The 25,966-nt window shown below is 26.5% G+C and overlaps 3 protein-coding genes across 4 annotated transcripts; all 3 read left to right on the plus strand.

The window, feature by feature from the left end:
• Positions 1–312: 312 nt before the first annotated feature.
• On the plus strand, positions 313–6,971 carry LOC109804283 (UDP-Glycosyltransferase superfamily protein). 2 transcript variants are annotated; one of them, XM_020366088.3, is made up of 15 exons: positions 313–466; positions 580–651; positions 880–973; positions 1,067–1,209; positions 1,498–1,568; positions 1,842–1,923; positions 2,315–2,416; positions 2,613–2,668; positions 3,065–3,099; positions 3,738–3,921; positions 4,141–4,350; positions 4,530–4,589; positions 4,706–4,745; positions 6,136–6,357; positions 6,668–6,971. In XM_020366088.3, exons 1-15 carry the CDS (start codon positions 398–400, stop codon positions 6,719–6,721), a joined length of 1,494 nt encoding a protein of 497 aa, XP_020221677.1. In that variant the 5' UTR covers positions 313–397; the 3' UTR covers positions 6,722–6,971. The 2 variants fall into 2 exon arrangements, with proteins under 2 accessions (XP_020221677.1, XP_020221678.1); XM_020366089.3 differs by lacking the exon at positions 3,065–3,099 and having other exon boundaries at positions 3,817–3,921.
• Positions 6,972–16,580: 9,609 nt separating this feature from the next.
• On the plus strand, positions 16,581–17,678 carry LOC109804575 (basic blue protein). The gene is made up of 2 exons (XM_020366429.3): positions 16,581–16,971; positions 17,188–17,678. The coding sequence occupies exons 1-2, from the start codon at positions 16,803–16,805 to the stop codon at positions 17,385–17,387; spliced, it is 369 nt and encodes a 122-aa protein (XP_020222018.1). The 5' UTR covers positions 16,581–16,802; the 3' UTR covers positions 17,388–17,678.
• A 4,422-nt stretch (positions 17,679–22,100) lies between these two features.
• On the plus strand, positions 22,101–22,837 carry LOC109804503 (basic blue protein). Its single transcript, XM_020366342.3, has 2 exons — positions 22,101–22,323; positions 22,426–22,837. The coding sequence occupies exons 1-2, from the start codon at positions 22,155–22,157 to the stop codon at positions 22,623–22,625; spliced, it is 369 nt and encodes a 122-aa protein (XP_020221931.1). The 5' UTR covers positions 22,101–22,154; the 3' UTR covers positions 22,626–22,837.
• Positions 22,838–25,966: the final 3,129 nt, after the last annotated feature.

Raw genomic sequence — 25,966 nt, forward strand, 5'->3', positions numbered from 1 at the left:
AAAAACACAATTAAGCAAATTAAAAATAAGTTAATAATATATTTTTTAACATTTTTTTTTACTTTCAAATTTTAAAAAACTTAGTTTACTTTTTAATATTACACCCTTTTAATCTTTTATTTTATTTTAAAATTTATTTTAATTTTTTATCTTTTAAAATGTTTATTTTAAAAGAAAATTAATCAAAACTTTAAAAATATTTTAAAAGTTACAGGAACAAAATAATTATTAAAAATAATATAAAAGATAAAAACTATAATTTAGTCTCGTTTTTATTACTCTTTCAAATATTTATTTTTTCCTTATTTGTCTTTTAATATTTTCTCTCCCGTCAAATTCTATTTGAACCAAACAAAGGGTCTGGTAATAGGATGTGCGATGTGGTTTACCCAAACAAATGGAGAAAAGGAAGGCGAAAGCAGTGTTCATGGCCTTCGGCACTAAAGGCGATGTCTACCCTCTTGCTGTCAGTGCTTCAATTTCTATTGATTCTTACAATTGCCACCATAACACAAGTGTTACATTTTTATTAGGTTTTTTTTTTTTTTTTTTTTTTTTTTTTTCTGTAATTGATTGCAGGCCATTGCTGCAGCTTTTGCTTGTGACCAGAAACAATACCATGTCATGTTAATAACTCACTCCGCACACGAGGTTTGGATTACATGCTCTCGATAATACCTTTCGCTGCCCTTAGTACTAGATGGAGCTTTGTTTTTCGCATTGAGTAATGATTGTTTGCTAACTCTTTGCCTATTAGTTGTCCATAAGTAATGCAAAGAACTGACTTTTTATTGCTGGGATAATGATGTTAAAATTATGTATTGCTACTTCATTTGAGTAGCTTTTCTTATTACTCTTGAACTAAATATTTCCTTGCAGAGCTTGAGTCCTCACTTGGCTGAAAAACAAGTTCAATTTTGCCCAGTTTCATCGCCCCCAGTTCTTTCTGCTGATCAGAATGACGACACTGAAGGTTTGAACTATCGATTTGGTTCTAATTATAAAATGTGGAACTGCCATTATGAGGGGAGAACATATATTTCTAATGGGTCTTCTATTTTATCAGGGAAAGCAGAATCTTCTTTTTTCTTGCAGAAAAGGAAAGTTACAAGAGACCATAGACAAGAATGCTATTCTTTAATTGAAAGGATATTTGGAGATGGCCCAAGCTTGGACGGTGATCTTATTGTGATAAATTTTTTTGCTTTGGTATTCTAACTTGAAAACTTTATCAAGATAAACCTTTTTGAATTTTGATAAGTTTCTGATGTGATTGGGGGAAAGGGGTTTAATTGACCCAAGACTTGTTAATGGTAATTGATTTATAAAAAAAATGGTCTTATTGCTCATTGCTGCACAAGGAATGCGGAATCACTGTATAGAATTGTTGTTCAATGAGACAATGGGACATTTAATACTACTGGAATAGAAAGTAGAATCAACAGTCATTTTTCTAATAGTGATCTGGTAATTGAGGAGATTTTCATGATGGATCAGGAAGGTTGGAGCCTTGCAGAAAGTTTTCGTGTCCGTTGTGTTGTCGCTGCTCCTTATGTTGTTCCATACAGGTACTTAAGAAGTTCATCCCCATCATGCATGATATCAAACATTCTGGAATTTTGATAAAGCTATGCTTGTTTATGGCAAGCAGTTACAGTTTTGTAAGTGCATACAAGTTGCTTAATGTCTTTTATTTTTCACCTAAGAAATATGATAGGTTTTCCATATAAAATGATCTCTCAAGATAATTGCTTGTAAAATGTCACATCCAATTAGATTGACTATATGGTTTTGGAAGCTAAAACTCATTTTGATCATTCAATCATCCATTTACTGTGCAGTGCACCTGCAACATTTGAAAGCCAATTCCAAATAGAGCTTCCTCTTTTGTATAAATACCTTGTTGATGCTCCTTCTGGTAAGGTATTTCTTTATTTTTTTGTATTATATTTTCACTTTGGAAAGATACCGTGTCAAATGATTTTGCCTCTTCTCCTACTTACTACTTCCTCTGTCTTTTTATAAGAAACAAATCATAGTGTAAAGTAAAGTTAAAAAATTTATATTCTCAGTAGCTGCAGCAGTTAAACTGAAGTTAGGAACTTTTGAAACTTTAGGGTTTAGAGAAGGAAAGGGGAAGATAAAGAATGATGCCTAACATTCGTGATTATTATGCTACATATAAATACTATCTACACTACTAATTAGGTCAAGCACAACTACAACTATAATATCTTATATCAAGAATTAGCAATTATATATTGATTTGTCATTTTTTTTGTTTTCATTTTTTAATCATCTTAGTTTTCTGTAGGTCTGCTGGAAGGATGTAACTCATTGGATGTGGCCACTTTTCACAGAAAATTGGGGATCATGGAGAAATGATGTCTTGCATCTTAGTACATGTCCTTTTACTGTTAGTGTTTCATATTCTTATTTTTTGGCTGCATTTGAAAAATTAATTTCTATGCCTACTAGTCTTTGTTTAAAACAATGTTTGGGCCGCAGCCGCTTGAGTTAGGTTGCTGTAGACATGTACCCTTGTAGAGAAGTATGGGGCACCCTCATTCTTTTAAATTCACTCAGGCATTTTATTTCTTTGGTGATTTCAGGATCCAGTAACAAGCATCCCTACTTGGCATGATAGACCACAATCTCCTCTTGTGATGTAAGTAAATGATTCTGAATGAAAAAGTTGTTTTCAATATTTTTTTTGTGATGTAATTCTCTTAAAGAACATGGATCAAACTTTATCCTGATGTTCTTTTAGCACTGTTGCTTGAATTGAATATTCCCTATTTTGTGTGTATGCTAAGCTAAGCTAGACCAGAGTCTCGTGGAATTTTTAAATGATGTATTTTATGATGTATTTTAAGGCCTTTTTATTGTGGCTTTAAGGAATTTTTATTTATTTATTTTGTAATAAAACATACTTATATTTCTCTTGTAAAAGTTGTGTAAATCCAACAAAAGGGCAACTGTTGTATAAATTTACATGATCTTTTGAATTGATATGCTATATTAGTTCTGATTTTTATCACTGATTCTATGTATTGTTCAACAGGTATGGTTTTAGTAAAGAAGTAGTTGAATGTCCTGGTATGTTTGTTTTTTTCTTTGCCTTTCGTATAAACTTTTCTTTAACTACACAAGTACATACCCTAAATAATTATCTCCATGATGTTGGTTGTTTAGAGTTTAAGTTGCTCTTGTTTTAATCCTCTTCTGCATGTATCTATGCCATTTTCTTTTATTTATCCATTTGGAGGTACTATGCTCCTGATATTAAACCATAAAATTGGGATAATGTCATATGATAGTTTCTGTAATCAGTCTTTAATCTCTTATGTAGGAGTGAAAATAGAGAATTTATCAAGACATTGGATTTTTACTGTGTCTAAACAAATATGTTATAAAATTGTGGTTCTTATCAAGCACTCAGTAAAACTAAAAGTCTGTGAACTGTGACTTTTTGGTAGGAAAAAAGTTGTGATTTATTAGTCATGATAAATTTTCTCTGCTTTTAATTGTGTTAGTAAGAAAGCTTTTTGAAGTCATGGTTTTTGGGGATGTACCAAAGTCTGTTATCCTATCCATGAATGTTGACTTACACGTAATGATATAATGTTGGATGTTGTAAGGATGTTTTTGATTTCTTACTTGAAGTATGATTTCTCTAGTACACTTGCTTCTAGATTTTTAGTTTCATCACCTGATCAATTTTAGTGCATTGACAGCATATTGGCCATCAAAAGTGCTGGTTTGTGGTTATTGGTTCCTCCCTATTGAGTGGCAGTTTACGTGTATGAAATGCAGAGAAATTTCAGTATATGCTAAAGATGCCTTGTGTCCCAGTCATTTAGAGTTGCAAAACTTTATGCAGACAGCACCAGTTTTTGTCGGACTGAGTTCTATTGGAAGGTACCGCTTGCTTCAATTTTGCCATCAATCTTGTAACACAGTAGAGCTGTTGATTCAGAGTGTTTGTTTTAGTGAGATCCCACTTTTGAATGCACGCTGAACCCTATCTTACTCTCTCATTGGATTGGCGTTCGGTGTGACAAAATGGTGATTCAAACACATCTTAGTCATTTCAATTATATATATTTTTTTAACTGATATTTTCTTATTCACTTGCAGCATGGGTTTTTTAAAAGATCCTCGTGCATTTATTTGTGTTCTCCAAAATGTCCTGAGCACCACAAATTATAGATTTATTCTATTTACAGCTGGATATGAACCCTTAGAAGCAATCGTTCGTACCATTGCTGCTGAAGCATCATTTGAGCAAAAAAATTGGAGTGATGATTGTCTCCCTCTTTTTAATGGGCAACTCTTGTGTTTTTCTGGGTGAGTTTTCTTTAGTTACCTTAGTACAACAAACTTTAAGCTAGGCTGGAAAGTGGCTCCTTTTTTTTAATAGAATAACCTGGATTTGATTTCCATCTTTTGAGATTCAATTAAATTGAAATTCTTCGGAATGATAGAAAATGCTAAAAGAATGACATGTTTTTATATAATGTGAATAGTTCCGTACCATATGGTTGGCTTTTCCCAAAATGTGCTGCTGTAATTCACCACGGAGGCAGGTAGGAAAATTTGTATTCTGATCCCCTGGCTGTTTTGATATTGTCACTAAATTGAAGCATTCAAGAGGCGTGCTTACTAACGTATATTTTTGCATGGAATGTGTATCTGTAATTAGTGGAACTACTGCTGCTGCATTACAAGCAGGCAAACCACAGGTTGGTTATCCTTGCTATCGTACATCCAATATTAGATGCAGACGCTCAGTTGCATGATTTATAACAACATTGTTAAAACCATAACTGTCGCTGAATAGGTGAAGATACTAATTCACAAATTTAAATCATGGTAGAACTAGGACTGAACTAGTAATAATTAAATATATATTTTTAATATTATATAAAAAATTAAGTAATAAACTAAAAACTTATGAGAAAATTTAGTTGAAATTTTAAATTAGCATAAAAGGATCATATTTCATGTCCTACTAGATAAATAATTTATAATTAATAAAAAATAATAATAGTTCATGCATAAATCTTATATATGAGATTGAGCCGTTATTTATTTAAAAACATGTTTTAGAATAAAAGCCTTAATAAAATATATATATATATATAGATCACTTATTTTTGAAAAGACTGGTTCAAACTGATATTCTATCACTAGTTCTTACCTAGTTTTGACTGAGTCCTTAACTTTTTTTCTTTTGGTCCATTGCTTTTGAAATTGTCTACACCAGTGACCTGAATGGTTCCTGGTCCAACCAATTGATCCGATCTGTTTTTTTCTTTAATAGCTATTATTTTTATTATATATCGTTGAGCCAGCGGACACTACAGAGCATGATACATTACAGAGCATGATACATTGATACATGCTTTGTAGTTGTACTAAAATCTGTTTGATACTTGGATATTGTATAGTGAAGGATAACAACCTGTTGAACTAATTCAGATTTACGGACATATTGCTGACCATGAATTCTCAGAATTTGGTTTTATTTATAGCATGAATATTCTCTGATAGTTTTGTCATTTAGACACTAATATACTATTACATGATTGGGAGTGCAGTTCTACACTTACGCCTTCAGTAATAGATCAATTGTACACTTGGGCGTCCTTTAATGAGTAATTGATCAATTATTAATTAGGGAATATGCAATTGGGATGATAAAAAAATGGAAAATTGTTGACTGGTAGTGGTGTCTTAACCTGTATTTGTAATGTCTTTTTGTGAAAGGTTAAAAGTTGAAGATTGGTTTTTCATTGCATGATTCCTATTGCATAATTTGCTCTTAAATCGAGTGAAGTTTATATTTGGGCTTAACAGTTCATATCTTCTGAATGTTTCTCAGGTGTTGTTGCATGCATAGTGTTGTTAGATTAAACTAACTTTTCCAACTCAAGAAAACTGTTGAAGTGGATGAATAACGATCATTTAGAGCATGGTTGGATTCACATCAATTTGCGTGGAATGTGAATTAATGGAAATAACAATTAGTTGCTTTTGCATTAATTTTGACGTCATTCCAATCTAAATGTGGCTCATACATGAGAAACACTTATTATTAGATGTAATTGACATGGTGGAACAAATTTGCAGGTAGTATGCCCTTTCATGCTAGATCAGTTTTATTGGGCTGAGAGAATGCATTGGCTTGGTGTTTCACCTGAACCGCTCAATAGAAATCATTTGCTTCCTGATAAAAATGATAACACAAGTGTGCAAGAAGCTGCTTGTGTACTATCACTGTCAATACATGCTGCATTATCATCAACAGTCAAAGCACGGGCTGCAGAAATTGCTGAAAGAATATTGCTTGAGGTAATGACTATTCTTTAAAAGTAGGTCATTTTGCCCCTTTTTTTTGGGTCTGGAACATGATTTAGATCTGAATTGACATATGAATAATAATGTTTATTTTTATTGCTGCTGTGACTGTTTCTATTCTGCACACTTTATTCCTTTTTTAGCTTTTATTTATTTATTTATTTATGTATTTTATAATGTAAAATGTATCATTTACTAGTTAAGACCTTTTTTTATAAAGTATGTCTCAAATTTGATCTGAAAAATGTAAGCCTAATGGTGCTATAACCATACATATATACATGATCCTTTGGTCGATTTCCAGGACGGTGTATCAGAGGCAGTTAAGTACCTCAAGGAAGAGCTGGGTTTAAATTGAGATATTGAAGGCGTTTGAAATGTTCCAAGAACCCACTCATGCTTTTCTTCTCCATTATTCAAATTCATGGTATTTTGTCACCAACTCAGCTCAGTAGTTGACGGCATTAGATATTTCTAGACTTTCTCTTTTAGTGACTCTATTCTTGTATATGATCATTCTGAAACTAGATTAAAGAAACTACTATTAACTTTATGATGTGAACATTTTTTTTTTTGGTGATAGTATGATGTGTACATTCTTACAGGGAGATTAGAGTTTTATTAAATACATAATTAAATTATTTACTTAAATGCGCCATTTATCTTCTTTCTAATTTTCCACTATTTTTCATGGTAAGGGTAAAGATAAGAATGAAAGAAACTAATAGTTAATGATATGGTGAAGTTTTAAAATTATATGTAAATAAAAACACTATTTCCTCAAACAATAGATAAAAAGAAACACGTAGATTATCCTTTTATTATATATATATATATATATGAGTTAATCACCTATACACTCTCAGTGTAAAATTTTTTTACACTGGCAATCAATTATATCTTTTAATAGTGACATGTTAATTGCTTATTTAGTGAAATAATAATAAAATAAGCAACTTTAAAAGATCTGATTGGTTGCCAGTGTAAAAAACTTTACACTGGTAGTGTAGGGATGATTAACTCTCTCTATATATATGTGTGTACATATATATATCTTAGCAAACATAAAATGTGTTGATTATTATTAATTAGTAGAGAAAATGACTATGTGCTGATAATATAAAATAGTTTAACAGTCGTCTAATTATAAATTATAAGTTTGTTGATTTTTATAATAATTATTTAAAAGTCAAGATTGATGTTTTTTATTGGTCGATAATGTAAATTTTTCACTAACATTACTATTAAATCCTAATTAGTAAGTAAAAGGATTAAAAGAAATGTTATTAAAGGAGTTCAAATCGGGAAAAATTGTGTTTATTAGAGCTGTTTTTAATTGAAATTTTATTTTGATAATTGAAGTAGTCAATTTTTTTTTCGAGAATATTAAAATTACCTAGAAAGAAATTGTTTTGAAATTTTATTCTTTCAAATTATTCATTTTTTTTTTGCACTAGAAAAATTTTAGGAGACAATGGTCCCATTCAAGACATGAAAAACCTCTTAATTAAAAAAAAAAACTTATAGAAGACTTATTGAAATTTGAATCCACAACTTATAATACATAATATCATGAGAGTTGTAAATTATTAATGTCTAAACAAATGCTATTGAGTTCTCATAATACACATGTTAAAGATTAAAAAATGAATAATATTATACATGAAATGTAACCTTTTTAAGTTTGGTCTATAAATTATAAAATGTTTTTTCTATTTATTATTATTTATTTATTTTTCATTGACAAGTCTTTAGAGAATTGTCAAAAGGAGTTGTTTAGCTATATTGTATGAGAACATTTTGGATACTCTGCAAATAAACAACTCATTTTATCTTTTTAAGTAATTTAGTATATATATATCATCTGAATTTTAACCAACTCACTTAATTATCACTCTAATATAAGTTCTTATAAAAAAATTATTTGATTCATAAATATATTTTATTTCTCTTTTACACCTGACATTATATTCACTCTGACATTATAAAAAATAATTTGATTCATAAAGATTTTTGTGGTGCTACTATTGGCCATGTTGGTGCTTCACTCCGAGTCTGAGATGGTTCATGCAAACACCTATACGGTTGGAAAGACAAGCCGTTGGACTATAATATGTACTTCAATAAACAATCCTGTATAATTTCAAATAGAACAATTTTATATTTAAATACTACATTGTAAAACATAAATAAGAGATGTAAGAATGAGAGGATACATCTTTTTAATCAGTTTAATAGTTCAAAATAACATTCACTATAATATGTACTTCTAATGAGTTTGTAAATTAAATATGATCCATTCTTACGACAGTAATCATTTAAAGTTTTTTTTATTATTAAAATAGACTGTTGTTATTTAAATTAGTATATAGTTAACTCATTTAGGGGTGGTCTAATACTAAATTTTTTTAGATAGATTATATAAGAAATTAAGTTCAAATTTGGTGTGAAAAAAAAAAAGTTCAAATTTTATTGTACACAAAAAAAAAATCATTAAATGAAGTACTAAAATTTACTTTAAAATATCAAATAACTTATTTGATGAAATAAAGTTTCCATAAATAATAATTTTATCCTTCAAAATATTTATTAAAATATCAAATAAGTATTATTAATTAGGTCAATTTTTTCTTCTTCTTATAACCATAATATTGATGCGAAATATTTACTAAAAAAAAGTAATGACTAATCTTTAAAATCATAAGCATATATTAAATGAATATTTTTTTTAATATATTTTATTTCATATTCAAGACAAAACTCACTACTATTTATATTAATCAATGTTAGTTAAGTTTTATTATAATTGATAGATAATTAAATTTTTTAAACATGTTATTAGAAGTTCAAAAATTATAATCACAAATAAAAAAAATATAATTTTATCTGAATAGTAAAAACTCTTATGATTTTTATGTCTCATAAAAAAATAGTCTTTAATTATTAATTAAGAAATACTTTTGTTATAAAAATAATAATTAAAGTAATTATCAAAGTTGACCTAGTAGTGGAGTTGAGATAATATTCACCAAGTCTTATATTCAAACATTATTATTATAGTTGTAATTTCTATGGATAAAAAAATTGAAAAATATTTAATTATGTAAATATAATTATTTTATTGATTATTATGTGTCATAATAAATTTTTTTTAATGTACTTTAATAATTTTTTAAGACCAATTAATGTCAATGGAATTAAGAAAGTCAAATTACAAATTATTATTTTTTCAATGTGAAATGAATATATGTAATAAAATATTTTTTTTTTCTAGTTTATGAAAATTAATATACTTTGACTACTATTTCTTTCAAAACTTTAAAAGAATAAATTTAAAATGTTGATACCATGTAAAGAGTCAAGAGTCAAACAACGTATAAATGATATAAATAAATAAATTTAATAAAAAGAATGAAGTAATAAATCAAAATCAGTCAATAAAATATTCTGTAATAATTATAAGGCTAAATTACTTTTTTTTTTATCAACTAAGTTTTAACGGTATAAATCTAGGAGTTTTTACATATTACTTCAATTCTTTTTTAATTTAATTGATTCAACAGTGATTAAAAATCTGTTTAATAAGACATTTGATAAATTTTTAAGTTCTTTTCACTAATTTATATATATTTTTTAATCAAAATAAACTTGTTTTTTATGCAAACTTATTTTAAGAACTTATAATTTATTTTTATAAGTTAATTAATTAAAATAGCTTATAAGCTCTTAGTTTATCTTTTTTTTATTATTATCTAATTTATTTAAAATATTTTTATATTATTAATTTAAAAATTATTTTATCTCCCTATTAGTCTTTTATGCTCCTTGTTAAATAAATAACAATGTTATTTTATATTAATCAACTAATTTACTAAACACTTTTAATTCAACTAGTTAGCTTATTAACTTATAATCTTTCGGTCAACTTCAAAGCTTTTCAAATCTTATACTTAAGAATGACAATGTGGGTTGAACTCAATAGGTCAATTCATAAATCCGTTTACTCAATGAGTCAACCTGTCAATTGGCATTTTTGTTTTTATATTTTTTTAAGATAAATTTGTAATTGATTTTATGTTAGATCAATGTTTTATTTTATAGCTTAACATATCTTAGGTAATTGTTTTCATTTTAAATGAAATAGAAGTGTATTGTTTTAATCATATTTTTTACCAGTACATTTTCATTTATACTATTTTTTAATACAAATATATATTACATTGGTCCTTTACATAAAAAGCCCCTATAATTAATTTTACAAATATAAAAATTATATATTGAAATATTTCATTAAGATTTTATTTTTAAAAAAAGGGTGATTTAAAAATAAGTCAACTTGTTGATATATTATTTTTAATCTAATAATTCGTTAAAGTGAGTTAACTTGTCAATAAGTAGAGTGAATTACTTTTTTCAACTCATTATATTTTGTGAGTCAATCTGTCGCATCTCACATTAAATGAGTTGATCCACTTTGTCATCTCTCTATAAATTATAAGTTTTCAGTTAATTGATAAACTAGTTTTATTAAACATATATTTTAATATTGTTAGTATCAATTTTAAATTAAAATTAAGGAATTAAATTCAACATTTTAATAATAATGTTACTAAACTGAGCTAAATAAACAAAACGAGGGAAACAATTTAATTTAGCCTAATTATATATAAGAGAAATTTGTTTATATTATATAACTAAAAATAAATTAATAGATTATAACAATAAAGAAAACGTTAGAAGATTAAACAAGAGAAAGTATTAAAAATAAATAATTATAAAGAGATAAAGGTACAAAAACTTAAAAAAAAAAATAGTTTTTTGATTTTTTTTTATAGAGATTTTCAAAAGTGGTAGAATGGATTGAAACAAAAAAACTACTGGTTTAGGTATCAATGACATTTTGTTGTAAGGTGTTGGGTGAATTTTACCTATTTTTCTATTCCAATTTTATTTAAAATCTATATATAAAAAATAAAACTAATATGCTTGAAATTTATTTGTCGGGTCTAGCTTAGTTGGCCATCCAGGTTAATTTAGTTTGATTTTTTAAGCATAGCATGTTAAGTTAAGTGATTTTTGACATCTTTAGTCGAAACTTAAAAGATATATGTACGAATTAAAAACTTATAAAATAATTATTAAATTAAAGGTGTTTAGAATGATTAATTGATAAATTAATTTATTATTTAAGATAAATAAATATTTTAAATAAATTAACGTAGACAAAAAAATAATAAACTAGCAGCTTAATTATAATTCATAACCTACTTAAAATTACAATTTGTGAAAATAATCTAAAAATTATTAAAATAAGTTTGTATATTAAACAAATTTATTTTGATTAAACTAGTTCAGAAAGTGTTTGGATGATAGGAAAATTTATACTTTTTATATTATCTTGATTTACTTATTTAATACATTAAAAATCTTTAATTCATAAATAACGTATATAAATATTTGTTGAAAATATTTATTACCAATCAAACAAATTTTAATTATTCTAAAGAAAATTATAATGTGTGAGGATGAATTTTTTTTTTTCCTTATGACCAAACATCTCCCAAAAGTAAGAACTTTGTGAGCTATAAAACCATTCCTTAGTTCTGTATTTGGACAACATTTGTTAACACAACCAAAAGATGGCCAAGGAAAGAGGCATTGGTGCAGTGTCAGTGATAGTATTTTGTATGTTGATGCTTTATTCTGAGATGGCTCATGCAAGCACTTACGTGGTTGGAGGTAGAACTGGTTGGACCTTTAACATGACTGCTTGGGTCAAAGGGACCTACAAGGCTGGTGATAAATTATGTGGGTATCATCAAACTTTTGCTTGTTCATTATTTAAACATGTACACGCACACAAATAATCTAAACTGATTAAGAAAGAGTTCTTGCTTTGTGATTCTATATTTTATTGAACATGCCTCATTCTTATTCATTGTGCGTGCAGTATTCTACTATAATGCTACGCAACACAACGTGGTGATGGTGGACGAGGCTGGATACAATTCGTGCACTGCTTCAAAAGGATCAAAAACGTATCAGTCAGGACGTGATTACATTGAGCTTGCTAAGGGATCAACTTACTTCATTTGCACTTTTCCTGGTCACTGCCAAGATCATGGGATGAAAGTTGCAGCTCTTGCTGTATAATAATATATGATTGCTTAGTTAATTAATTGTGTTTTGCTAATTAAGCATATGCACACTCTCAAATTACAATGAAAGAAACGGGGTTTATTCCACCACTATGTGGACTCTATTTGTTATGTTTCGAGTGTGTTTTATACTTCTTGAATAAAAATGATATCCATTTTCGATTAATACGAGTTTAGAGTTTATATAAAATAATTTATCTCACAATTATAAAATTTATTTTTTAAAATATAACACCCCTTATACATGAGTTCGAAGTGATCGCAACTCTAGACAACCCAAGAATATTGGCCTTGATAGCGAGGGTTTGGAAGGGGAAGAATTTCTATAATTATGAAAATCTTAGATTGGAAAAATTTGTTTCTCATATTTAGTATCTATTTAAAAAAAATAAAAATATTCCTAAAAAATATTATTTTTGGAAATCATCTTTATCTCATTTTCTTACAAATATATTCTGAATCTAAATTTTTCAAATTAAAGAGCAAGTTTTAATTATATAAAAAAATCATAATATTCAATTTTAAAATAGAAAAATATAGCTGAACTTCATATTTCTAAAATATAATATCTCTCTTGCCTTTTTTCTATCTCTCGTTATCTCTCTCCTTCTCCCTTAATTTATGTTTAATATATATATATATATATATATATATATATATAAGGATTATAATAATATCGGTGTAACTTTTACTATAAGTACTACACTACTCGATAACTTTATATTAAATGTGAATTTTGAAAATCCAACCATTAGATTGAAAGTTCTGTACTCTTAGATCATATATAAAAAAAATTATATTAATCCAAGATGATTTGATACTTCATTCTTAAAAAAAATTGACGTAATATATTCATTTCAAAATATACTAAAATATGATCACTTTGATTACCTTCAAGTTGTTGTTAAATTTTAATAAAATTTGATATACACATATAAAATGATATAAAATTTCAATCTAACGGTTGAATTTACAAAATTCACATTTAATATAAAGTTATTGAGCGGTGTAATACTTAGTAAAAGTTACACCGATGTTATTATAACCCCCCTCATATAGTTAGATTGAAAGTTCATATATATAAAATTTTATATTAATCCAAGATGATTTGATATTTTATTTTTATAAAATAAAATTGACGTAATATATTCATTTCAAAATACACTAAAATATGAACACTTTGATTACCTTCAAGTTGTTCAAATTTAATAAAATTTGATATACACATATAAAGTAATATGAACTTTCAATCTAACAGTTAGATTTATAAAATTCACATTTAATATAAAGTTATTAAGCGGTGTAATACTTAATAAAAGTTACACCGATGTTGTTTGAACCCTCCTTTATATATACAAAAACTTAGTTTCTCATATATGTTGTCACTTAAATAAGGAAGTATGAGTCTACTATTAGGGTAGAACAACTGAGTATGAGTCTACTATTAGGGCAGAACAACTGAGTATGAGTCTATCACGATATTAGCTAGCTTAATTAAACTTCTTATATAGAATTAGTCCATCGACTACCCTCCAAATATTATGCCCTTTTGATACTTGGCTAGGAATTAAGTTCTCGACTTTTTACTTTACTCAATTGATTACTTTATATATGTGTGCCTTGACCTTGCCTATACATGGTATCAACCAAGGTTCTAGAGGAGAATCAACTGTCCTCTTTAAGGGTTAACATCCCAAGAAGGTTTTTTAGCAAAATTTGGACTCTTAAAACACTACAATACAATATCCATATGATGGGATTTGACACTTAAAAAAATAAACTCTCTTCAAATTTTAGGTTGATCAATACAACTCAACAACACCATGCCAAAATACCTAAATTATTCTCAACATAACAACATCATGCTTAGAGCATCTGCAATGGGGGTTGCTTATAAGCAACTCCCTGTGCCACATCACTGCCACATCACCTCTGGCTCACTTTATAGATTGCTTAAATTTTAGCAAAGTTGCTTGTAAATGTGACAGTGATGTGGCAGAAGCAACTCTGTTAAAATTTAAGCAACCCATAAAGTGGGCCAGAGGTGATGTGGCAGTGATGTGGCACAGAGAGTTGCTTATAAGCAACCTCTATTGCAGATGCTCTTAGAACACATTAAATACAACTATACCACCAACACACAACATATAACATGTGACATATAACACAACTCACCTTCAACTCTCAATCATCAATCATCTCTAATTATTATTATTATTATTATTATATATATATAGAGAGAGGGTTATAATAACACCTGTGTAACTTTTACTAAGTGTTACATCGCTCAATAACTTTATATTAAATGCAAATTTTGTAAATTCAACTGTTAAATTGAAAAATCATATATCTTAGATCATATATACAAAATTTTATATTAATCCAAGATGATTTGATACTTCATTTTTATAAAACAAAATTTACGTAATATATTCATTTCAAAATAAAAATATGAGCACTTTGATCACCTTCAAATTGTTGTTCAATTTTAACAAAATTTGATATACACATATAAAGTAATATGAACTTTCAATCTAACGATTAGATTTACAAAATTCACATTTAATATAAAATTATTAAGTGGTGTAACATGTGGTAAAAGTTACACCGATGTAATTATAACTCCCAATATATATATTTTTATATATATAAAGGGAATAACTTCCCTCCAATAATTTCCTCTAATAATCTCCTTTGATGAAATTGTTGTAAATATTTATTGCCTTCAGCAAATTTCTCATAAATATTTTATATATAAATAATATTATAAAATATACTATTATTAAATAAAAAAAATAAACTGATTTATAATCATTATAATCCAGACAAAATAAACAAAAGAAAAAATTATTATAATCATTCAAATAATTAGAATGTTGACTGATTAATTTAATAACATATTAAATGTATGTTATAACTCGAACAAAACAACACTACAACATAATTTGTTATTAACGACAATTATTTAATGAAAATAATTTAATTATCGTCATATATAAAAATATTAATAGCTAATATATATAATAACCACTAAAAATGTATTTATATTACACTAAAGTTTACTATTAGCGACAATTATTTATTAAAAAAAACTTAAGCCCCACATCAATTAGAGATAAGATAATTAAATAGTATATAAGTGAGTAATAACTATCACCTTACAAATTCATTTTATAGGGTTGACTCCTAATTCACTATTCTAAATTAGTATCAAATCATCCATTATTACCAAGTTCAATAGTACTATAAAATAATAAGAGAACAACTTTTACCTTATAAATCTTACATCTCTTAAGAGACAAGAAAATTAAAAAAATATTAAAAAATATATAAATAAAAGACAACCCTCATCTTACAAATTTCACATCGAGTAGAGATAAAAAAAATATATAAGTTATGAATTTAGAAAAGAAAATTATAGGATTAAATTATTTAAAGTAAAGGAGTTAATTAAAAAAATAATTTTTAATAGCCTTTAAAATGGCCACTAAAAAAAATAAGTTTTTTTTTCAACAATTTAGTAGATCTTTACCAGTATTTTATATAAATGCCGGTAATAGTATTAGCGATACTGGATACACCAGTCATTATTTAAATGTTAGTATAAAAAATAATAGTCATTTATATGGCCGCTAAATAATAAATTAATTGTCAAAAATACTAATTTTGATGTAGTGCAAAAAAAAATCATAAACGTTAATAAATTACTTGACAAAAACGGTAATCTATTTAATTATAGTCAATAAATAAAAAAAGATAATAACAAATATTAAAATTTTTAAATGGTTTAAAAAACTTTAAATTCAACGATTAAATCTTTACGAATCCCTCCTCATATAATCAATTAAATATGAAATCATGTTACTTAACAAAAGAAATCGTGTATCACACGGATATCAAATCTAGTAAAGTATAATTAAAAAAATATATTAAAATCTTATAAGATCTAAAATTTTGAAACAGAACTAGACTTTAAAATTAAAATGGAAAGAAAGTAAAATGTCAAGATTTTATTATTAGTTATCTAAGATATCATTTTTGTCTGTCCATACAACATTTACTCACCGGGATCACATCAATTAAACACAGATCCTGGCTATCAGTGTGCAATGATATGATCAGCATCACTTTTATTTTACATTTATCTCTCTCTATCACTTCATTTATTTGAGCTTCCTCGTCTATAAAATCCTTCCTTGGCTCTCTCATTTCATATCACCTCTTTCTGAATTAAACCTAAAAAAAATCTCCACGTTCTGAATTGGTGTTAGCAGCAAAAAGATGGCTCAGGGAAGAGGCACTAGTGCAATAGTGATATTATTCTGTATGTTGGTGGCTTCCTCTGAGATGGCTCATGCAAAAACCTTCGTGGTTGGAGATGCAGGTGGTTGGACCTTTAAGATAAGTAAATGGCCTTCTGGGAAGACTTTCAATGCTGGTGACACACTTGGTTGGTATCATCATACTTTTTCTATTTCATTAAACAAACACACACATAAACATTTTAAACTTAAGAAAGACATAGTTTGAGTCCTTAACATTATATATCACTACCCTTATACCATCGATCTTTTTGTTACGTCTTCTAACAAATAACAAATTTGTAATTCTTCTGTGCAAATTTAAGAAAACATGACTTATCTGTGTTCATTATGCGTACGTGCAGAATTCAACTATGATCCTTCGGCTCACAATGTGGTGAAAGTGGACGAAGCTGGATATAATTCATGCACTGCTTCAAAAGGATCAGAAAAATTTCAGTCTGGAAATGATCACATCAATCTTGTCAAAGGAACAAACTACTTCATCTGCACTTTTCCTGGTCATTGTCTGGGTGACGTGAAAATTGCGGTTAATGCTGCATGATATAAGCCTAGTTATCTGTCATATCGATATCTAGCGCACCTCTCTTTTTCATCAGATTTTTATCCTTTTCCTTTTCTAGTATTTTAAGCATCTTAAATAACGATGATATCATCCGTTTTGGATGAACCTAGAAAATAAATGAGTGCGAAAAAATTGGTGTGTCAATGTGTACGTTTATTAAAGATGGATTCAGTCACAATTGACGAGAAACATTTTTACGGTATTTTGTTTTGGAATGCTTCTAACGTGAAGCAGTGAATTAACAGAATAAAAATATCTTATTTTAATTTACTCTATTTTACCTAATATAGAAATTGAAAGGACCAAAAAACACTTAAATATAACAAATTAGAATATGATCTACACAAAAGCTGAGTCTGAGCCTGTTTTGGTTGTTCTAAATTCCTTTAAGAAAGTTCTTGTATATGAATGACTCTATTGGAGCCTACAATGAAACATCCGTTTGAAATCCCTCATGTATATGAAATATTGAAATCACTGATACAAAACCATCCGAGAAATGATACAAGATGAAGTGAATCAATCTGTAATTATAACAATGAATGGGAAAATAGCAATGTAGTACTTGTCTGCCCATATGGTTGTCATGGTCTTCCACCAACATATTCCATATAATTTTAGTATGGAAGCATAAAATAGAGAAAATATAATCATAAAGTTGGTTTTTGGTTATCCGTTTGCTTTGCTTAGATTGAGGTTTTGGGTGTGGTCTTTACTCTTTAGTGGGCGAATATTAGTTTGGAATGTCAGGATCAAAAGGTATGATAGGTTCTTGAAACCCAATGGATTTCTCATTATGTCTTCCAACCAAAGTAACTCTCCAATAATTTATAATCACTCAATCAAGTCCGGTAGCCATGTAGTTGTTTCACTAATTAGGATAGAAACAAGTTACATTTCAAAATTCACAAATTTACAAATAATTGAGTGTATATCTTTTTGCTGGGCATATCAAAGGTTTCTTGCTTGGATAGAAACCAAGTTACAGTCAAAACATAAGCAGACAACATGATAAATATATATCATCACTACACATCAAATGGTGATTGTTCCTGGGCAATTCTGTGTGTGGCACGAGCACCTCATGGTTCTCTTGCTACTGTAAAAAAATAAAAACCAAAACTAAATACGTCACATCATTCTAGTTCGAATCCACAAAGAGCTCATTGAATCCCATTTCGATAAGGCAAAGCCAAAAATCAAAACCCCGAACTGAACTGTATGTGATTTTCAACTTATGTTTGATTGTTGTATTCCTATGAGCTTTCCTTATACTGATCCAATCACAATCGATTATGGGAGCATCATATATCATCTCCACTTCTTCTGCATTCTATTCGTTTATGTGTCTTCTTCATGATTGTGTGAACACGCTCCCACGCAAGTAAGTGAAGTAATAAAAAGCATAGAAATATGTTTAATATAAAAGGGCAAATATGTAAATTTATTTATAACTCAGATATATATTTTTTTATATGTTTAATAGATTTCAACCGTTCAATATTTAATTCATATATCTAACAGTTCTAAATTATAGTTGATACATGTATAATACTTTAAAATTATAAAAAAATTTACCTTACCAGTGTAGCACTTAACTAAATGCTTCATGTTAAATTTTTTTTAAGGTAACTTAATTTTGCTCCATAAAAAATCATCAATCATACAAATTATGATAAAGTAATTTTACTAAGAAAAACGAAAATTAAAAAGAATGAGAGAGTAATAAATAAATAAAAAATAAAATTTTTGCAAAATTGATATTTTCAAGTATGAATAAAAAATTATAATAAATTAAGCATAAAAAACTATAATAATTTTTTTTCAATTTTAATAAAATAGTTATGAAATTTTCAATTTTACTCTTTTTTCGAAAGCTTTTTTTTTCTTCTAATGGACTTCAGTGAAACAAGTAAAAAATAATAATAATAAAGCATGTCGTTGTGGGCCACAATGAAAAGAAAGAGGACTTGGTGTGAATTACATCTACAATTAAAAACAAAAAACGAAAAAAACGCTTATCATTGTAGCCCATTGCAACGTTAAAAAAAATTGTTGTGGGCTACAACAAGAAAACCAAAACAAAAAACGTGTTGCTGCAACCAATGCATGCAATAATGTTGATGTTGTTATTAGCTGTAACGACATTTTCTTCAACATCACATGGTGCAATTGATACTATTTTTAATATATATATATATATATATATATTTTGTTGAATATTTGCTTCAATAAAGCTCGACTTTGATAAATAATTTTGAAAAATGTTTCTATTTGGTCAAAAAGTATTGTATATGCCACATGTTGCACATGTGTCCTTTTCATCTTATTTTTATCCTTTTTGTTTTCTAGTATTTTAAACATGTTAAATTATCACAATTAAATTAGTAGTAAAATATAAAGTGCATTTTAGAAGATAAAAGTCTTTTAGGCTTATCTTAGTAATTTACTACTACTTCAACTTCAACTATCTTTGTTATCATTATTATAATGTTTGTTCTTGATAAAAGAAAACATGTCAAATAAAAAGGATATCATCCTCATCTTAAATTTTTTGAATGAGCTTAAAAATTAAATGTTGGTGCAAAAAATAGGTGTCAAAGTGTGTTTGTTAAGGATGACTTCACGAACTATAAATGAGAAAGAAAATTATTTTCTATTATATGTTTAAAGTAACTTTCACTTAGTAAGAAAATCAATAATTATACAAATTATGACAAAAAAATATTTTATAAAAATATTAAAATAATTATATATAAGATACTAATAAACAAGTGTGGTGAACCATTATAATTGACATAACGATGAAGGATTTAAGTAATTTACACAAGATCTTAAGTTTAAATCTTAATGTATATTATAAATTTGTAATTTTAATTGATAAAAAAATAAGAATAATATTAAAAATAATTAATATGCTTTCAAGGTAAAACTCAAATTTTACAACAATGAAAATTTACTAATATAATATTATTGGTTATATAATAACTACTCTCTTAATAAATATCACTATACAAAATATCAATCATTATAGAGAGGATTAATGGTGGCATTTATTTTGTTTAGTATATTTTATTTTTTATTTTAAAGTAAAGTTTAAAGGAAAAAAAAAAAAATATCTGTAAAATTTTCAAACTAAATCAACTTGCTTACATGCATTGGCTTACGTGGGTCTAAACTCAAACTAACCTGCCCAACATATTTAACAATTCTAAGGAAATATTTTTTATTTTAATTATAAATAATAAATTAGATTTTTTTTTATGTCTTAAACATAAGAGACAATTATTAATTTTTAAAGTTATTGAGAGTTAATTTTTTTTTATATCCTTCATTTATTATTAACTCTATTTCTCATGCATTCACGTACCATTAATACTACATATGCTCCTAATTATAAATAACAAATTAAATTTTTCTTTAGTTCTAATTATAAGTAAAAGTCATTTGATTTTTAAAGTTATTCAAGGCTAAATTTTTTTATATACTGTTAATTAATTGCTAACTTTATTTCCATGCATTTATATATAACCAACATTAAATATACCACTTAAAATAGAGGGTATTTTTGGAATAAATTTGGAATTCATGACAAAATTAATTAAAAATATTTTTCTTAATTACTATTTTTTTCTCCATAATTTATCTTATAATGCTTATAATTAAGACTAGAAGCATGTTTAAAATAAGGATCTTGATAACTAGTGCCTTAAGGGTATTGGTTAAGAAATTAATATATAAAAAGTTTTCAATGTAATAAAGTTACACAAAAGAAAGTGTCCACACATTTTAATAAAAACTTTCTACTTATAATTTCTTAACCGATGTCTTAAAGACACTTGTTAGCATTTTTTTTAAAATAAAACTTGAAAGTGCGATAGAATTAACTAAAAGTAATTACACTAATTATTTTTTAAAATTTTATTTTAGTTTATAAGTTAGTACAAATGGTATAGGATCTAGTTCGAGTTTGTGTTTTCCATAATGTGAGTTTGAAATCCCTTATGATCATAAAATTTTACTTTGGAACATACCTATTCAAGAAGATTTTTTGACGTCAAAGGTGAAATTCAATTCCTCTAGTGGGCCAACTGCCATCAATTCGGTAAATAATGTGTTGGCTTAAAGCTTTAACTAACTGCTAAGTGAACAGTAGAATTTGATTTGAGGATCTTTAGTATATTATTGACTCTCTACCTGATAGTCATGAGAATATCATTCCCTATTTACCATTTTAATTATAAAAAAATATTAATTATTATTTTTTCTTAATGATTTTTCTCACTATAAGAAAATTGTTATATAGTGATATTCGCTTTATAGTGATACAATACGTTTTACTAAAAATTATTTTTATCTACACAATAAATACAATATATATTAATATATTATTAAAAAATATGATTATAAATTATAGTGACACAAAATATATTAAATCTCATTCAAAATCAATAATAAAATTATTTGTACAGTTATATATCAAATAAATATATACTTATACTCAACATTTTTTATATGTAACATGTCTTTAAGTGTATATAACATTTAATAACCTAGACCACTTCAATTAAACACGGATCCTGGATGTGAGTGCGCAAATAACTACAGAGAGAAGAAGAGGTAAGTGGTGGACCTGCAAATATTAAAATGATGACGATTAAGATCTTCATCCTCAGCTATAAAATCCTTCCATGGCTCTCTCTTTTCATATCTCCACATCCTGAATTGGTGTTAGCAACAAAAAAGATGGCTCAGGGAAGAGGCATTAGTGCAATAGTGATGGTATTCTATATGTTGGTGGTTTCCTCTGAGATGGCTCATGCAAAATCCTTTGTGGTTGGAGATGCAGCTGGTTGGACCTTTAAGATGACTAACTGGACTTCTGGAAAGACTTTCAAGGCTGGTGACACACTTGGTTGGTATCATCATACTCTTTCTAACAAATAACAAATTTGTAATTCTTCTGTGAAAATTTAAGAGGACATGACTCATTTTTGTTCATTAATTATGCGTGCAGAATTCAACTATAATCCTTCGATTCACAACGTGGTGGTAGTGGACGAGGCTGGATATAATTCATGCAGTGCTTCAAAAGGATCAAAAAAATATCAGTCAGGACATGATCACATCAATCTTGCCAAAGGAGGAAACTACTTCATCTGCACCTTTCCTGGTCATTGTCAGGCTGACATGAAAATTGCGGTTAATGCTGCATGATATAAGCCTAATTAATATTATCTGTCATATGTTGCACCTTTTTCATCAGTTCTTTTTATCCTTTTTTGTTTTCTAGTATTTTAAGCATCTTGAAAACGATGATATCATCCGTTTTAGATGAACGTAGGAAATAAATGGGTGCGAAAAAATTGGTGTCTCAATGTATGTTTATTAAAGATGGCTTCAGTCGCAATAGATGAGAAAGATTTTTATGTTGTTTTGTTTAAGGTAAGGTAACTTAATTCCGCTTCGTAAGAAAACCATTAATCATACAAATTATGATACAATAATTTTACAAAAGAAAACGATAATTGAAAAACAACGGATGGATTAATTAAAAAATAAAAAAAAAAATAAAAAAAAACATAAAAAAAACAACAATTTTACAAAATTAATTTTATTGTTGATTTCTAAGTATGAATAAAAAAACTAAAATAAATTTTCTTAATTTTAGTTAGATATAGTTATCAAATTTTCAATTTCTCTATTTCTTTTATTTATCTACGGTAGTACACCCTTTTTTTCTACTCGACAATCGTTGTATATTAGTTTTTTTTTTCCTTTCATGGTAATGTATAAATTAATTAAAAGTTATATGAGATGTAAAGATATAACTGAAAAAATAATAATTAATGTTATCTTAAATTTAATTTTCAAAAAAAGTATAAATAAGAACAAAAAATTCTCCAAAAATTGATTTGAAATTTAGAAAGGAAGGGTATATAAATGTAAAAACAATGTTATTAATTAAAATAACACTTATTTTGATATCTACATGATACTTATAATAGAATAAAGAGTGTATTATAATTTTAAACTTTTTTCACTGTATATTTATAATGTAAAACAATGTCAATCAATTATAAATTACCATTAATTTATTTTTTTAATGATTTATTATAAAAGTCAACATATATTATATGTTTTTATTATATGACAATGTAAAGTTATTTTACGTTTTGAGTGCACAACCTATTTTTTTAAAAATTAAATATATTTTTAGTTTTTGAATTTTTTCTAATTTTCACTTTTAGTTCATAAAATTTCTTTTATATTACTACTTAAAGTATTTTTCTATGAACAAAAAATCTTGAATTTAAGAACCAAAAATTTTAGCAGAAAGAAAGTTTAGGATCTAAAAATAAAAATGAACAAAAGTTTAAGGACTACAAATATATTAAAAATTTCCCTTTATTTTATATCAAAATTAAACTTATTTCTTCCGTTTCAAACAATAAGTGTTATATATATAAAGGTAAAAATACATTTTATTTTAATATATAATTATTACTTATTAGATAATAAATTATTCATTTGATACAAATAAAAAATATAAGGTTCATTTACATGTTTTTTTGAGTGAAATTCACCTATTATGAGTGAAGAGTGAGAATAAATATAAGATAAGGTGGAAAGAATGAAATATTATTTTAATTCATATATAAAAAGTAATTTTGATTGTAAATTTTATACCAAAAAATTTTATGAACTTTTCTTGAAAATTGTCAAGCCAAACATTTTTCTAAATTTTAAAATTAGAAAATGAAATTTTTTTCTGAAAATAAAAACAGAAAATGTTTTATAAAGTCAAACACACCCTTTAATTTATTTATCACTCATTTTTCTATAATAAGTACTGTCCTAAATTATTCTACACAAACTAATAAAAATTAATGAATTATGTTATTTTTAACATTTTAAACTCTTTTTTTAAAATATATTAATTAACTTATTTTCTAATTTGTTCATTCATATATTACTTAATGCATTTATTAATAGATTGTGTGAGTTATTTTAATAAAATTATATTTAAAAGTGATACATTCACTATTAGAAAAATGTCATTTTCTTGCAAATTTTCCTGAAAAAAAATATTCGCAGCAATTTTTTACGAATTTTCTTGCAAAAAAATATTCGCAGAAATTTTTTGCGAATTTTCCTGCAAAAAAATATTCACATAAATTTTTTGCGAATTTATTTGCGAAAAATAATTTACAGATATTTCTTACAAATTTTGCTACAATTTTAATAATCATAAAAAAAATTCCATGGTAAAAATTTGCAGAAAATATTGTAAGAATTTTATTTTGTTTCTTACAGATTTTGTTGCAAAAATAAATTCGCAAGTAATGTTTACTAAATGGTAGAAAAGTTTTGTAGGTAACTTTTCCTGCGGATTTTCCTACAAATTTTAATCAACTGAAAAATTTTAAAAAAATTTAATTTATAATTTTAATATTTTAAAAAAACTTCAACTCCCACATTGATTGAAAATAAAGCAATTAAAGAGTATATAAGTTGGGGCAACACTTATCTTACAAGTTGATTTATATGGTTGAGGGTTAGACTTATAATCTATAATCTTATAATTTAAAAGATTATGTATCACATGTTGGAAGCATGAAAATAAATGCTTCGGATGAATTCATCGTGAGCATTTGAAAGTTAAAAAATTATTGATATAATTTATAGTAATTTCTTTAATTTTTTTTGTAAAAAATATTCTTGCGAAAAAATTCGCAGGAAACTTTCCTGCGATTTTTTTTTTTTGCAGGAAAATTTCCTGCAAATTTTTTTTTGCAGGAAACTTTTCTGGGAATTTTTTTTGCAGGAAAAGTTTTTGCGAATTTTAAAATTTGCAAAAAAAATTTATCCACGAAGGTATTACCTACAGATAAAATTTCGCAGGAAAATTTGCAGGAACAACGTTTCCAGTGAATTTTTATGAAAAATTCGCAGGAAAAGTCGCATGTAATAAGAGAAATTCTAGTAATGATTTATTTTCTTTAATCTATGTATAAAAATCTTAAAATGACATAACACAATAATTTTTTATATATTTAACTTTATTATTAATATTTTTAACTAAAAATGACATAACACAATAATTTTTGAAATAATATTATTAAGGATATAAATAAAAAAAATTAATAATTAATACTATGTCAAAAATTAAAATAACACTTATTTTTTAAGACCTACTTTTTTATTCTCTTACACCAATTAATTTGTTTTTGTCTAACATTTATTACACGATGAAGGAAACATTTAATATCTCAATTAATGAATACACTACTAGAATTTCTCTTATTACATGTGACTTTTCTTGCGAATTTTTCATAAAATTTTGCAGGAAACGTTGTTCCTACAAAATTTTCTGTGAAATTTTATTTGCAAGTAATACCTTCGTGGATAATATATTTTTGTGAATTTTATAATTCTTAGAAAATTTTCCTGCAAAATTTCTTGCGAAAAAAATTCGCAGGAAAGTTTCCTGCAAAAAAAATTTGTAGGAAATTTTCCTGCAAAAAAAAATTCGTAGGAAAATTCGCAGGAAAGTT

The sequence above is a fragment of the Cajanus cajan genome, chromosome 1 (assembly GCF_000230855.2).
Source record: "Cajanus cajan strain Asha chromosome 1, NIPB_CcT2T_4, whole genome shotgun sequence".
Classification (NCBI taxonomy): domain Eukaryota; kingdom Viridiplantae; phylum Streptophyta; class Magnoliopsida; order Fabales; family Fabaceae; genus Cajanus; species Cajanus cajan.